At 37.5% G+C, this 16687-nt stretch overlaps 1 protein-coding gene and 2 long non-coding RNA genes across 8 annotated transcripts; all 3 read left to right on the forward strand.

Moving 5' to 3' along the window:
• Positions 1–665: 665 nt before the first annotated feature.
• On the forward strand, positions 666–7170 carry LOC133708807 (uncharacterized). 6 transcript variants are annotated; one of them, XR_009846101.1, is made up of 11 exons: positions 666–1127; positions 2329–2429; positions 2529–2594; positions 3020–3213; positions 4605–5185; positions 5483–5541; positions 5672–5701; positions 6110–6162; positions 6260–6338; positions 6455–6621; positions 6932–7170. It is a non-coding gene; the product is annotated as an uncharacterized LOC133708807 (long non-coding RNA). The 6 variants fall into 6 exon arrangements; XR_009846100.1 differs by having other exon boundaries at positions 6955–7170; XR_009846097.1 differs by lacking the exon at positions 6932–7170 and having other exon boundaries at positions 6455–6831.
• A 262-nt stretch (positions 7171–7432) lies between these two features.
• On the forward strand, positions 7433–11990 carry LOC133708809 (uncharacterized). The gene is made up of 3 exons (XR_009846104.1): positions 7433–7574; positions 8846–8918; positions 11634–11990. It is a non-coding gene; the product is annotated as an uncharacterized LOC133708809 (long non-coding RNA).
• A 1002-nt stretch (positions 11991–12992) lies between these two features.
• LOC133711627 (uncharacterized) lies at positions 12993–15188 on the forward strand. Its single transcript, XM_062137736.1, has one exon. The coding sequence runs from the start codon at positions 12993–12995 to the stop codon at positions 15186–15188; it is 2196 nt and encodes a 731-aa protein (XP_061993720.1).
• The last annotated feature ends 1499 nt before the right edge of the window (positions 15189–16687 follow it).

Consider the following 16687-nt stretch of genomic DNA (forward strand, 5'->3'; position numbering starts at 1 on the left):
TTGCTGTGACAAGTTGAGGCACGAGAAATCGATCATTTATTCATAAATATGATCATTGATGAGAAAACTAATAATGGTGGGAAGAAGAATAGGAATGGATACTATCCATTTTGGCTCCTTATGCATTTTGCCCAAGACTTGAAGAGTTTTTGCCCAAGACTTGAAGAGTTTTCTACGTTCCTTCTAGATGATCTTGCATGCAATGTTCTTAAAGTTTTTTACTCCTTGCTTGAAGAATGTAGACATGAACTACTGCCAAAGTTCTCACTCAAATAGACATGTCATGCACACAATTGATTGTCAGAGAGCAGACGACTACAATTTCCTTTTATAGGCCTGATAATTTATTTGCTTATTATGTATTGTTTTGTTCAAGTAGTTGGTGCGTCGGTATTATAAGAGCTGACAGATTTAATTTTTGGAGTTCTCTGCAAGTTTTAATGCTAGCCTTTCCAGCATTTTTTGCACTATGCTGTTTACAATTTAGTGGAATGAAAGGAACTGAAGAAATATTTCAATAAAAAAAAAAGGAACTGAAGAAAATCCATCTCTGGAACGGAAGAAATTGAAATGAAGTGACCTCGCAACCCGCAGCATCGCGCGGGCAACTGTGTCTAGTTATTATACATACATCTAAAGCCGAATCACTGTTCCTCGCTACTGTTCATTTAACAGTGAAATGACGGTTTTGCCCTCTCTCTTTTCTTCAGTTGCATCCCTGCCGTTCAATCTGGGTTAAAATGTCTAGATATTTTCTCTCGCTCTCGCTCTCTGCCCCGACAGCTGTACGTCTTATGAGAAACAATCTCGAGAGGGTTCAAGAACGATCCAGAGAGTTGGGGTCTCTCTCTTTGATCTGTGCGTGACCTACCTAACATAACAATCCAAAGAGATCAATTATCAAGAACGATTGAGAGAGAGAGAGAGAGAGAGAGAGAGAAATAGGGTGTGTTTCTGTGATGGAGATCTTGAAATTCACTGCTCCAAGGAGGGCTGATGAGAGAGAAAATGAAGGGTGGTGATGTTGCTGAGCCCTTAAGCTCTTTAAATCACTGGGTAATTGAGGTTAGTCGAAGACAGACAAAGCACAACATTTTTGGACATCACGATCTTCTTCATTATCAAAGGTATTGGCTTGATTTCTTCAAAATCAGTGTAAAAATTCATATGTTGATTTATCATTTGGGCTGTGACCCTTTTGTTCCTTTTTGCCCGAATTTACTTATCTCTCTTTGAAAGTTGATCGCAAATTGGGTTTCTGTGGCTTGCACTTTTTCATTGATATTGATGTGAAGGTTTGTAAATGCTTGCAGAAAGTCACAGACCCATGTTTAGTTTTTGACTTTGGAATCAGTTTGTATAGTATTTCCACTTTTTGAATATTATTATGACTGTGATTATTAACTGATGGCCGATTGTGATCGCGGAGTAATTGCTTTTGTGGTATATACTCTGTCTTTGGCTATTGCTTTATGTAGAATTGAAATAGAGAAAGACCTACATCGTTTTCTTTACCAGATGGAAAGACAGATATTAACTGATAGCACTTCAAGCTCAACTGTATAGTTTTTGACTCTGAAAACTTAGTGCAGAAATATGAAAATCTGAAGAATATATATCGATCAATGAGAGTAAAGCTATGTTGTCAGAGAAAATGTTTTTCATTGTTTTGTAACAAATACATGAAAACTTGGTACATCACTGATCAAATATATTACTTGACGTCAAAAATCCTTCTCCACCAAATTATAAATACTAAATACTCTATATGCTCACTAATCAAAAAAGGAACATGTAATTGCATCATGATGTTGAGCATGCAATTGATAAAGCATCAGCTAGAGAATCTATGTTTCCACACATTGATCGATAACCCTAAATTGAGAATCTGGACTGATTGCGTTGGGATAGAACCTCTTTCTTCAACAAATATTTAGTATTTACTGAATGAAGTAACAGGGGAGAAGGATTAGTTTGTTGAATTTTTTTCTGTTGATAAAGATTAATTTTTGATGTGTGCTTCTTCCTCCACACATATTATTATGTAACTTATCCTTGGAATTATGCTATTAGTGAAAGTGCCTATGAGTTAGAACTTGCTTAAAGTGTTTAAGAAATGCTGCAAACAGAAGCGGCAAATGGTTTAGAATGTCTTGATTTTGCATGGCTCACAGTAAGCGAGTATATAATTGTTAATCTACTCAGACTATTCCATTTTATTTTGAATGTTTGAGATGACCTTTGGAAGCATTTTATCTAGATTTTTTTAACTTATCTTTCAGTTTTCTGTTTTCATTGTAGTAACATAACATTGTTTACATTTGCTAGGGATTTCAATAAACAAGAACAGTAGGTGGCAGTACTGCTTTGGACTCTAATTTTGGATTGTTGTTTTTTGTTTCCTTTGATGCAGTTGTCCTTCTCTTGAGGTAGAGTTGGTCATAACTCTTGCCTCTAGCTCTTTCTACTTTGGATGATTATTTATTTTTGGACCTTTTGCTATGCACTCATACCTGTCCTATTTGCAGGAACAACGTTGACAAAAGGGAGGCATTAGATAACCTGGATATCATACTTTTTCCTTTATTTGAAGGGTGAGTAGGTTCTGAATAATGACAAATGGCTATGGGAAGTTCTTTGTTAGGATAATATCTTACTTATTGTTGTTAATTCTGCATATGTACACACATATGTTATCTGTCATCATTTTTAAAAATTACTTCTCAAAATGCTAGAGCCTCTTCTGGTAGAAGTTTACAACTCAGATTAGTGAGCATATGCTTTAACTGTGAGAAATTTCTAGACAACAAGCAGGTGAATAAGTACCATGTAGATAATTTCTATGGGAAAGTTTTAATTATATTTATTAATTATTAGCATATGTGCCAATAATTATAGCTACTGTCGTCTTTTTTGTCAGCTATTATATATCTCTATTTAAACAGTTGTCTTTATGATTTATTCTTCAATTATACAGTTTTGCATTTCTTGGATTGATTAGTTTGTGGTGGATTTGCAGCTTGAGAAAAGAGTGAACGAGGTCGAGCAGTATTACTTGAGGAAAGGCAGTCTGCAACCAACCACTTCGAAGGAGAAAGACAGAGATAAACATTTTAATACAATTAAGAAGCAGCAGCAAGATGCATCACGTAGGGAAGCCGCTGCTGCAAAGAGGATGCGAGATCTGTTAAGTTTTCCGCAATCTTCAAACAGGTATGCACTAACCTCATGATAGGCCACTGGCAATGGATCAACATACTTGGATATATGATGATGAAGATATTTGCTTTACATGCCAGGGTTCTGTTAATGTAAATGATTGTTTTGTAACGTAAATGAGTGTTTTATATGTTTGTTACTTATGCTTTCTCTTCATAATATTGTTGAATATTTTGATTTTAAAAATCAACATCTAAAGTTATTTCCTACAGAAGGGGGAAACTGAGATGATGAAGTGTTGGGAACAAACTCAAATATGGATGGTAAAATTAAAATGCTATATGCTGTTATCAAGTTTGAAGGATAATGCCAATTTTTCGATGTTCATGTCAATTTCTTATTCCACGGAATAAAAAGCAGCTATTTATATATTTCTTAAAGCTATAAACTGTAATAAGTTGATATTATTACATAATATCAAGGTTGATATTATTACATAATATCAAGGTTGATATTATTACATAATATCAAGGTTGATATTCTGCGATCAGTTGTTCATGTTTATCTCTACAATCACAAGCTGAACAGGACAATGTTGATTGTCACTTATAGATTATCTCTTAGATGGATATTAAGTTTCATAAAAAGCAGAGCCAAGGAGCTTATATAATGATGGAATTTTCTCTTGCTGCTAGAAAACTGTGTTCCTTCATATAATGGTGTTTTTTTTTTTTTTTTTGTTATATCTAATATTAGTACTACTGCCTCTATCAGTGAGGGTTACAAACTACATATGCCAGTAGACTTTATTTGTTTTCATGGTTTACTTTGTATAAGGCTTTGCTTTACTTCTTCGATTTGAAGCTTTGCTGCTTCAAAAGTGATGAAAGTATTTGCTCTTGGTTAATCAACAGAAGTTCACTATTGTGTGTGAGAGTTTTTCTGGGTGTATCCCATCTGTTGTTAATCTATTGATTTGTTTGGAAAGAACCTTTCTTATTGGAAAATCTGTTCTGGGATTGTAGTAGATTATGATTAGCTCCACTTGCTGGGATAAAGTGTGAAAGAGATGATCTTTTGTTATGTTTCACCATTTGTGTTATTTGTATTCGTGCTTAGATTACGACCATTAGGTGTCATGAGTTCTTTCTGCCATTTCTTTATCTCAGTAATATGTAGCTGTAAATCAGAGAGAACCCTTTTTTTTTTAAAGCTTTACATGTTGCTGATGGGCAAAAACAATACTTAATAAGTCAGTAACTGGGAGTGTAGTTGCAGATGGGATGTGCAAGTCACCTTCTAAAGAGTAAGAATTCTGCTAATTAAGAATTCTGCCGTAGGGGGTTGCACCTTTAACTTGATAGTGCCGTTACTATGTTCTACTTTATTTCAACATTACAACATTTGTTGACTTTTGATCTGATTACCAACATCATCTTTTGTAGGAAATTGAAGCAAATGAGAAGCATTGATATCAACTCCAACTTGAGGAGGCTATTAGTAACATAGGTGCATTTTCTCCCCCAGTATTTGGTGGTTGTTACTTTGCATTTCTTTTCCTTCTTGTACTCATCAATTGTTCTATAGCTGGACCAGAACTTTCTGTTTTTGTCAAACTATCAGTCTATTGCGTGTAAAATTCATGAAAAAAGAACCAAACCCTTCCGCAGCAACGCGCGGACACTTTTTCTAGTACTATAATCTAAAGCCGAATGACCTTGACTGTTCATCCCTGTTCATTAAACTGTTCCTAAGGGTGCGAAATGACGGTATTGCCCTCTATTTTTTTCTGAATTACCATGCTGCCATTTCCCCACAATATATAAGCAAAATCCTAATTCTTTGTGTCTTCGGGAAGACTATCAAGATCGACATTCACTGTTTCGCAGCATCAATCCGGATTTGTTGCAGCAGAGGTAGAGAGAGAGAGAGAGAGAGAGAGAGACTGTGAGAGGAAAGAAGAAGTGATCGATCTGGATTTATTGCAGAAGAGAGAGAGAGGTATCTGTGTCTGGAATAGTTGCAGGTCTGGATTTTTTTTATTATTATTATCATCTTTTTTTTTTTTTTTATCTCTCATCGCTGTTGTTGGGTTCTGAATGATGATAGGCGTTTATCAATCTTGCTTTTTTTGAATTCAATTTTCAAATCAGTGTTGTAATTCTTCAATTTTCTGCTTTATTTTCTTAGATATGATCTTTGGTTGATTGTACTTTCAATTGGGTGATTTCAAAACTTCGGCTTTCAATTGATATGGGTTTCGATTTTTTGGGTGTTTTCTTTGTGCTGGAGTAGTGATGGTTGTTTTGTTTTGATTCTGTAGGTTGTATGCCAAAGGCAATTTCAAGCTTATCCATCACAATCAGTCTCAGCAAAAGCTTGGTAAATTTTCACTTTTATATTATTCAGTTTTATCTTTGTACATCAATTACTCAATTTTTCGATTTGTATTATCCATATCTGTAATTGTGTTCTCAATCATAATACATACATGTTTTTTGTTTTTCAACAGCTCCGAAGTTCAAGCTCTGTTACTAATCTGGTAAAACAAGGAATAGAACAAATTTTATTTCTAATGAAAGTTTGCTTCTCCTGCTGTTCACTCGATTTTTATATACCATAACTTCTATTAAATCATTTGCTGTTGTTAATTTTCCACTGATGTCGGTTTCTGTGTTTTGCATATTCTGTTTGTTCTTTAGGCTGACATCCAAATAATCAATTCCAACAGCTTCGATTTATGCTTTTTTTCTTTCACAGTTTTAAATTTTAGATTAATTTCTATAAGTGGTGGAGTTTAATGCTTCTTTGTCAATAGGTAGTGTTCTTTTTGGTATTTGGTCCAATCATTTGTTGATCGTTGGGTACTATTGAGACTGAGTTTTGACACTGCATAACAATCAACAAAACTTTGAGTTACTTCTCACTGAGTTTGAATTTTGATGAACAGAATCTTGCTGAACCCTAAAGGCTCTCATGCATGTTATTGGAACCTCATCTCAGGTTAGCCTCCTCAAAATTCATTTGGGGTTAACTGAAATTATGGGTATTTCAGTTTCATTTATTATTTGGAACTGAATATTATCTTCAAATTTTGCAGGTATGACAAATCTGCAACTTATTGATCACGGACACCAAATAAGGGATGAGACTGATCAAGCCATTGATAGAGCACAAAGGTTGGTTCATCTTCAATATCTGATTTCATCACTAGACAAACATTTGTTCCTGCTCCGAGGCATTGTTATAATTTTAATTATTTTTTAAGTTGAACTTTTCTTTGTCTTTATAATAGGTTCTTCATCAGACTATCATCTGGGGACTATGACAATGCTTTTGGGGTTCTCTGCAGTATATGCAGGTTTTGAGGGTTCTCTGCAATGTTGTTGCAATTGCATAACTTACTATTCTTGAGCTGAACATCACTCAAAATTTCCACTCATTCTCAATGTCTATATATAGGTATCAGTTCCAACCGACTATGCCTCATTATTATGTTAATGAAAGCCTATGAGCATGTTACAATCAAAGAATCCACGGATCTTTTATTCTATGGTAAAGAGATCCAAACCTGTTTGTTGCATATAAGGTCTGTAGTTTTAGTGAGGATATGGTTATGTAAAGCTTAATCCATTTTATTTTTTGTTGGTTTTGGGATTTGGTTTGTTCATACTTAAGAAGATAAACAAACTGTAGTGAACTATTTCTAGATTATTTGTATATTTCCTTCTCTTTTTTATTTTACATTTCTTGCATCTTCTGCATGATCAAGTGAATTGGGATTTGTATGTACAGTCCATGGATCTGCAGATGAGTTTACTTCAGTTGAAGATGCATTTGAGTCTGCCAATGAATTAGATCAGTGCTAAACCCCCATTGTAGAAACTTGATACCAGCTTGGTTAAAATACCAGGTGTTAGCTGAACCTTTCTCTTTATGATTGAAACACCAGTTTTTGTAATATCTAAAATTATAAATGTATTATGTTATGTACATCAAGATTTGAGGAAAAAAAAAACAAAGATTTATACCCGCAGCATCGCGCGGGAGAATTTTCTAGTTATTATACATACATCTAAAGCCGAATCACTGTTCCTATCACTGTTCAGTACTGTTCCTATTACTGTTCATTCGAATTGGCGGTTTTGCCCTCGGTTGAAATTTTTTTACAACTCACTGACATGGATATATCGCGTCTTCCCGTTGATTTCCTCTTCTTCTACGGTCCTGAGTCATCTTTTTCAATAATCAAGAACGATCGACAGATAGAGAGAGAGAGATAAAGAAATCGGAGATAGAGAGAGATAGAGAAGGAGATCGGAGGAAAATCCCTAAAGCATAGAGTCGTCGCCGAGTCAATCCAATTGAATCCGATAATTTCAAGCTAGGGTTCCAAAGTTTGAACCTTTAATCCGGTAATTCTCTCACCTAATTCTCAGGTCTGATTGCATCCGAATTCTGAAATATTGTCTCGATTCGATTTTTCTGGGCTCGGTTATTGTGGGTTTTGTTTAAAGTTGTGGTCTTTGGATGGTAATTGGGGGTTTCGGATTTCTGGGTTTTTCCATTGTTTTGTTTTTTTGGTGAAATTGGGTTTTGTGCTTGGTTTGTTTGATCCTCGATTGTGAAATTGGGTTTTGTGTTTGGTTTGTTTGATCCGTGGGTGCTTGGTAGAGTAGTGGCTCTTGCTTGCAATTCATCGTTTTACACCCCTTTTCTTTTTGGATTTCTATGTGTTGGTTGAAAAGAGACATTAGGTTGTTGAGTTGAGTTGTTTTGTTCTGTATCGTTATGGAAGTTTGTTAAATTAAGGCTGTTCAATTGCAATGGGTATTTTTATTGGATTATATTTTTTTCTATTTTTTATTTTATTTTATTTCTCAGACATTTAGATAGTGGCTTCCTTGTGTTAAAGAGAATCAATCTCCTCCTTCAATCACTCCCAGAATCTCCTCCATTGATTAGTTTGTCTAAATAGTTTGTCTACTGCTGCTTTACTATTTCCTAGGATTATGCATCAGTTTTGATTCTGTTGTTAATGTAATACTTGTAACTGTCAAATACTCATAGCTATATAATACATAGAATGTAATAGCTTAAATCAATCAAGGAATATCAATTTCTACACCTTGATTGGATGAATTTTTGTATGTCTTCCTTGATATGAAATGATTATACTTGAAGTGGTGGTGTGAAATTGGAATGCGTGCTGCTGCTATCTGTTTTTGTTTGATTTTTTTTTTGTTGGTCTGTTGATTTTGAAGTTATTGCTCGAGGTAACTTTTCTTTGCTGTTTTCTTTGTTTAGTGTTCTTAACAAGTTTGATTAGTGTCTTTTGGTGGTGAGTTTTTTTTTTATTTCCTCTTTTTTTGAAAGTGAGTTGTTGGAGTTTGGTTTTCTTAGAGAGGTTTTGGGTTTGGTTTCATAATTATCGTGCTCTGAACCATATTTAATAGTGGATTCTGAGTAAGTGGGGATCAATAAGATGTGATCTTCAAACAGCTAAAGCATTAAGAGTAATCTTAAATAGTATAAGTGAAAATTGGCTGTCAGCTTTATTTAAAACAACAGAGAGAACAATTTCTGTTTTATGGGAATTTGTGGCTAAAGACAATGTTGGGAATTTCTGATGTTAGAACTAATTTTTTTTATCTCTAAATAACTTTGGATTTTCCATAATTTGCAGTCTTTGTAAAGTTTGAGGCGTTCAAACAGAAAAGGGAAGAAGGGAAAAATCAGTTTCATCTCGAATTTCATAGGTGAGACTTCAATCTTTTATTCTGTGCTTTAAAATAGGACAAGTGGAAGTTATTTGTGACTTTGTGAGAATGTGATTTGAAATTCTTTCTGGGTGCTGTATTTGATGGGTGAAGGATTGGAATAGTTGATGATAAGGAATGAGGTTTTGAATCATTTTGTGATTGCTGTTGATGAGCCACGGCATCCTTTTTTTTTTTTTTTTTTTTCCCGGCTCTCTCTTCGCTCTTCTTTTCCTTAATCATCACTCCTTGATATTGATAGTTGAAATTAAACTAAGTCGTTTTGTTTCTATGAAATTTTTTTTTATTTGTGTTCTTTTTGGGAATTATTGAAGTAGTAGGGATTTTGACCTTCTTGGCTTATTTCTGATGATCGATGACTTTTTAGGGGCAGTTGCTGCAAGTAGTCCTAACTTTATTACTGGAATCCTCTGATAAGTTCTATGTTTTGTAGAATTCTGTAACTGCTGCAATTAAGTTACCTTCTCAGCTTGGTTCTTTTCTTTGTATTAACATTTGGTTGATGCCTCATCATGTGCACTTTTGTATATAGTTAACATACATGTCCCTTAGTAGTGTCATTGATGCCTTTTTGTTAATCTTCCGCAATATTCTTAAGGGAAGATTCTCATTTACCCAATTTTAGCTTAAAATGTGCCCACTTGCCCGACTAAGAGTTTGAAACCCCATTTACCCAAAACACTCTAAGGGATTATTTCCCCTTTACCCAATTAATTCTTTTTATTAATTTTTGGGACTTTTTTGCCCTCTCCTTCAATCTCTCTACTCTCAGTTTCTCTCTCTCTCTCTCTCTCCCCCTCACTGATTTCTCTCTCCTCCCCCCTCACCGATTTCTCTATCTCTCTCTCTCTCTCCAGAAGACGTCGGATCTCTCTCTCCCTCCCTTCATTTGCTCTAGCCATCGCCGCGCCGAAACTCGTCGTCGTGCTCTCCGCTGCCAGGCTCGACGCCAAGCCGACGGTCCTCGTCGCTGAGAAGCTCGGTGAGGCCGGGGTTGACCTTCTGAAGGAATCGACGACGGACTGAAAATGGCTATCTGCTATTGTGCAGTCATAACCATAAAAGTTGTAACATTAGTGCCCCCCCAGTAGACTTTGTATTGGGGGCCAATGATAACTGCTTTATTTATTGACGGACTGAAAACTGCTATTCCAAAGTAAATGTAGTGTTAAATTGCAGTAGTTGATAAATGAAAAAAATTGTGTTGTTTGTGTCAGTCTAGTGGGGGGCAGTAGACAGAATATTGACCCTCATAATGTGGGTTTTTAGACATTATCTGTTGTTTTGAGTGTGAATAACTTGTATAATCTGCGAAACATAGGAAGCGGTGTAATGTTTGATGGTCTATTGGGGGGCAGTAGACACATTAGTGCCACCCAATAATGTCTTTCTTAGGAGACAGTAATCATCTCTTGTTGATTTGTTTGTGATAAAGTGCAATACACTGTGAATCCTTGAAACTGGTGCAAGTTTTAATGGTTTAGTGGGGGGCAGTAGACACATTACTGCCCTCAAATAATGTCTTCATACGAAGTCAGAACCCTTCACTTAACTGGTGCAAGTTTTAATGGTTTAGTGGGGGGCAGTAGACACATTACTGCCCCCAAATAATGTCTTCATACGAAGTCAGAACCCTTCACAAAACTGGGGCAAGTTTTAATGGTTTAGTGGGGGGCAGTAATAATGGTTTAGTGGGGGGCAGTAGACACATTACTGCCCCCAAATAATGTCTTCGTGTTAAGTTTAGGGTTTAGGGGCAGCGTTAGGGGCAGTAGACACATTGCCGATGAACTGCGACGAGGACGTTGGAGTGGCTGGATCGCCGATCAATCGAACGGCGACGAGAACGTTGGATCGCCGACTGGAGCTTCATCGTCGTGTTCAGATTTGGACTGCATCTCCGGCGCGGCGATCAGAGAGAGAGAGACAGACCGGAGGTGGAGATCATGGGGAGGGAGGGTGGAGATCATGGGGAGGGAGGGAGAGGGAGAGGGAGAGGGAGGGAGGGAGGGAGGGAGGGAGATCATGGGGAGGGAGGGAGAGGGAGAGGGAGAGGGAGGGAGGGAGGGAGATCATGGGGAGGGAGGGAGAGGGAGAGGGAGAGGGAGGGAGGGAGATCATGGGGAGGGAGGGAGGGAGATGGATGGGTTTTAATTTAATTAACAGGGGCTAAAATGTCAATAGAGGGAGGGAGGGAGGGAGATGGATGGGTTTTAATTTAATTAACAGGGGCTAAAATGTCAATAGATGTAAGATTGGGTAAATGGGGTTAAAAAACTCTTGGTGGAGTAAGTGGGCATTTTTTGGGCTAAAAATGGGTAACTGGTCACAGCCCCTATTCTTAATTTCAAAGCTTAATTCTATACATTAACTTCAGTAGTTTACTGTTGTTCCCTTCTATTGCATTATTCTTTTGCTGATATTGATATGAGTTACAGATTCATACTTAGTGTTTAACTTTCAAATGAATCTATGGGATATTTATAGTCAGTGAATGCTGTTCTGTTGGGTTTGTATTACCTAAACAGTGAAGTGATGCATAATAAAGGATTTGATATCACTTAACTGTATCCTTTATTATGTATCACTTCACTATTTAGGTAATCAATTTCCAGTTTCCAATTGGTTTCCTCCTCTTAATAAATTTTTGGATATTGAGTATGAATTTTCCTTGCTCTCGATTTTTGTTTGCAGATTTTGAAGAAATTTTATAAGCAGTGTGATCCTGGTCAGTGCTCTCTGTTTCAGTCTCCTTTTCTAAATTTTATTCCCTGCTGAATTACTATTTGCTGCTGCACCACTTTTTGTATAGATAGAACTGCAGCAAGCAATGTTTTTGGAGAGACTCCATGACCAACTTTTGATAGCCTAACACCTTTTGTATATATACCCCTGGAACAACTAGAACAACTATTTTTTGGAAAATGTTCCAGCAGCAATTGTAACCAAGTTGACCTTAAACTAAGATAGCCTATTTTTTGAAAACTACTATAATGGAAAATGTTGCCAGTAGAAACTTTGATAAGATCTCAAAGCTAGGGCATGATTTAATTCATTTTGTTTTAGATGATCTGCAGTGATGATATTGTACAATTTTGTCTGAGATCCTTGATTTATAATGTAGCAATGGTCTCAAGACAATTGAAAACAATTTTGTCGTCCTTTTAAGTTTAGTTCTATTACATCTAATTCATTGATAACTGCACATCCCGCAGCAAAGCGCGGGGAAGTTTTCTAGCACTGTTCTATCAATAGAGTTGCGGAAACGATGATGCCCCTCTACAATATAGTATTAGTGAGCATGTTGTTGGTGAAGTTGATGTTATTAGAAGAACTGGCACACTACTTGGGAGCTCATCTTTGTTTATTAGATTGGTCCTTTAATTCGAGTAGTTTGGCTGCTAGAGTCTTCAATATTTTGTTACCTCCACCAGAAATTGATGAGGACATCATAGCCAAACCTTTTAAGGTTTATGAGCGAAAGAAATGGAAAAAGAGAGCAGCTAGTCATTCCCTTTCCATATGGTTTGATTAATTGCTTTTATTCTAGAAGTCTCTAGGCAGGTGTCTTTCAGTTTCAGTTTGGGTCAGTTTCAGTTTGGCATTTTTAAGGTTTCTTTATTATTTCAGTTTCAGTTAGGAGTTTAAATTCCTTTATTAGGTCTTTTATGCTTCAGTTTTGTGAAGTGTAACAGCCCTAGCTATGAAAGAGTCTTTAATGCTAGTTAATATGAGCTATCTGCTCAAATATAAATAAGTGTAAGTGCCAAGTGGCCAGATATGTCGTGATGAATAAAAATTTCAGAGTGTTTCTGAGTTTTCCAGAGATTGGAGTGTTGGTGTGAAGCCTTGTGTGTGAGTGAGAAACCTGGGAGGGAGTCCTAGTTCTTAGTTTTTACTTTCTACCCTACTAACCTGTGAGTTATAAGCCCTAAACCTTAGAGTTTGTTGATCCTGGTGTCTAGGCAGTAAATATACTACATCAGTTTTGGTATCAGAGCTGGACAAGCTCTGGTGTCTCCTAGCTCCAGCCAAAAGAAACTTCATTTAGCCATGGACCTTGAAACTTTGGCTAAAGCGATAGAAGGTTTAGCTGCCCAAATTGGTCATCTTGAGACCAGAATACAAGATCAGGCAGTTGCTTCTGACCGTCGTTTGGCAGAGATTGAAGCTTCCATCTACAATGAAGAAGAAAGTGTACGTGGGGGGCCGAGAGTGCAACCTAGAAGGAATGTTCGCAGACAAAATGTTCCACATAACAATGGGCAAAATGGACATGATCCTGAAGAAAAGGCAATGAAGTCTATGAGGATTGAAGCTCCTAGTTTTGATGGCCAGCTGAATGCAAAGGTTTTCTTGGATTGGTTATCAGACATGGATCATTATTTTGAATGGTATGAGTTGTCTGAAGATCGCAGGATAAGGTTTGCAAAGATGAAGTTGGTGGGCAAGGCTCGAGATTGGTGGTCTAATGTGGAAAGACGAATTGCGAGAGATGGTGAAGATCCCATTGCTTATTGGGATGAGATGAAAGAAAGGCTGAAGGAGAAGTATGTTCCTTTGTCTTACAAGGAACGCTTGCTTGACCAATGGCAATCTCTTCGTCAAGGAAGCATGACAGCTGCTGATTATATTGATAAGTTTGAAGAATTTATGGTGAGATGTAACATCACCGAAGACCCATCAGTAACTCTTGCTCGTTTCAGAACAGGTCTTCGTCCAGAACTTCAAAGAGAGTTGATCCCTCATGATGTAAATACATTAGAGCGAGTTTATCAATTAGTGCAAGAATTGGAGCACTACTTGAAGACCCCCACAACCACTATGCACAGGCGGTTTGACCAGCGGAATCCTGACTTTCGTCCTAGCACCTCTGAAACAAAACCGTCTCCATTCTCTAATGGCTCTAGTACTGCCAGTTCCATGGTGAAAGCTGATAAAGGAATGGGACTGCAATCTGGTATGCGAGGAGGGGGATCTATAAGGTGCTATAGATGTCAAGGTTACGGTCACTATGCTGGTCAATGCCCTACAAAAGAGCAAACTCGAAGTTTGTTTGCAGCAAGCACAAAAGAAGAGGCTGCTGTTCAAGGAGAATTGGAGGAAGAAGTTTATGAGCCTGAAATTCCAGCTACTGATGATGATTTGGAGGGTGAACCTATAGACATTGTTCAACCAAGAATGGCTGTGGTTAGATGCACTTTGACTCAACCTAAGAGTACTGAAGATTGGCGGAGAACAAACATTTTTCACACTTATGTCAAGTGTGGAGACAAAAGTTATAAAGTCATCATTGACAATGGAAGCTGCATCAATGTTGTCTCCCCTCAAACCATCTCTAAATTGGGTTTGACCGCTGCTGATCATCCTCAACCTTATCGTGTGGCATGGATTGACAAGTCTTCCATTCCCGTGACACAGCGATGTCAAGTTCCTATTCAGTTTTCATCTTACAAGGATACTGTTTGGTGTGATGTGGTGCCGATGGACGTGGGACACATTCTTTTGGGCAGACCATGGTTGTATGATCTGGATGTAACCATTTCAGGCCGTGCCAACTCATGCTCCTTTATTCATGAAGGAAAGCACATCAAGTTGAACCCGATCCAGCCTAGACCAGTACCCCAACCGACACTTAGCAAAGGAGGGCAGCAATCAAAATCCCTTAATATCATCAGTCCAAGACACTTTGCAAGAGAGACAACAGGTGATTCTGTTATTTTTATATTAATTGCAAAGGAATCTCACCCTTTGACTAGTTTGGAGTTGCCCCCGGATGTGAAATCAATCCTTGAACGGTTTACTGATGTATTTGCCGAGGACCTTCCAAATGAACTTCCTCCTCTCCGGGATATTCAACATGCAATTGATCTGGTCCCTGGAGCAACATTACCTAATTTACCACATTATCAGATGAATCCAACCGAGCATGCAGAATTGAAAAGGCAGGTTGGTGAGCTTCTTGCAAAAGGGTTCATTCGAGAGAGCCTTAGCCCTTGTGCTGGGTTCATTCGATTCTTGAGTTATTTTTGGAAGATTTTGTGGCACATGTTGGGCACCAAACTCAAGTTTTCATCTGCTTACCATCCGCAAACAGATGGGCAAACTGAAGTGGTGAATAGAAGTTTGGGAAATCTGCTGCGAAGTTTGGTTGGCATGAGCCCCTTTGAAGTTGTTTACGGTAACAAGCCCAGAGCTCCAATAGATCTCATTCCCATGACGGTTTCACAGACCATAACAGTCCGCTAATGAATTTGCAAGTCATATTCATGAGCTGCATGCTGAGATTAATCGTCGGATTAACAAGAGCAATGAGCAATATAAAAAGGCTGCTGATGTACATCGAGCATTCAAGGAATTTTCAGTGGGAGACTTTGTCATGGTTCGAGTTAGACCTGAACGTTTCTCTAAAGGGAAGGCAAAGAAGTTACAAGCTCGCAGCATTGGACCTTTTAAAGTATTGCAGAAGGTTGGAACCAATGCATATGTGTTAGAACTCCCTCTAGAAATGGGAATCAGTTCTACTTTTAATGTGGAGGACTTACTGCCCTATAGAGAACCTATGGTGCCTGTGTTGCCATTTTCGTCTGAATTTTCACCAATCACCCCACCTTTGCCTCGTTCTAAAGTTCCTAAGAGAGATGTAGTGGAAAACATTGTGGATGAGCAGGTTGTTTCGACAAGACAAGGTGGCTACCAGAAGTACCTAATTAAATGGAAGGACAGACCAGATTCTGACAACACTTGGGTAACTAAGGAGGAGCTGCAGCGCATCAATCCAGATATTCTGGAAAGATACTACAGCTTTATCTCACCGGAGGCGAGTTCTTCCCAGCCGGGGAGAATTGATGAGGACATCATAGCCAAACCTTTTAAGGTTTATGAGCGAAAGAAATGGAAAAAGAGAGCAGCTAGTCATTCCCTTTCCATATGGTTTGATTAATTGCTTTCATTCTAGAAGTCTCTAGGCAGGTGTCTTTCAGTTTCAGTTTGGGTCAGTTTCAGTTTGACATTTTTAAGGTTTCTTTATTATTTCAGTTTCAGTTAGGAGTTTAAATTTCTTTATTAGGTCTTTTATGCTTCAGTTTTGTGAAGTGTAACAGCCCTAGCTATGAAAGAGTCTTTAATGCTAGTTAATATGAGCTATCTGCTCAAATATAAATAAGTGTAAGTGCCAAGTGGCCAGATATGTCGTGATGAATAAAAATTTCAGAGTGTTTCTGAGTTTTCCAGAGATTGGAGTGTTGGTGTGAAGCCTTGTGTGTGAGTGAGAAACCTGGGAGGGAGTCCTAGTTCTTAGTTTTTACTTTCTACCCTACTAACCTGTGAGTTATAAGCCCTAAACCTTAGAGTTTGTTGATCCTGGTGTCTAGGCAGTAAATATACTACATCAGAAATAAAGGACAAGAAAGTCTGAAAGGAGTTTGAATATGTAATTCAATAGCAGATATATGAATCTCAAATTTCTGTATATGAGTGTTATCTTCTATCAAATCTGCAGTTTTGATGTTTGATTAATTGTGATTAAATGAATGCTTTGTCAATGTATTTGAAAATATATGTTAAAAGTGTTAGTATTGAATTTCTTAACTTCTCTGTTGTGTGCAATGTTGGGAGCTGAGCATTTGGGAACAACAGGAGGGGAGTGAGTGCTTATTTAAAGTGTTGCTTTTGCAGCGTTACGTATTAGCATATAGAGAACTTGGACAACAACTTCGATTTCAGCTGTTACTTGGTAAGCTTTATGA

Source organism: Rosa rugosa, chromosome 5 (assembly GCF_958449725.1).
Source record: "Rosa rugosa chromosome 5, drRosRugo1.1, whole genome shotgun sequence".
NCBI classification, from domain to species: domain Eukaryota; kingdom Viridiplantae; phylum Streptophyta; class Magnoliopsida; order Rosales; family Rosaceae; genus Rosa; species Rosa rugosa.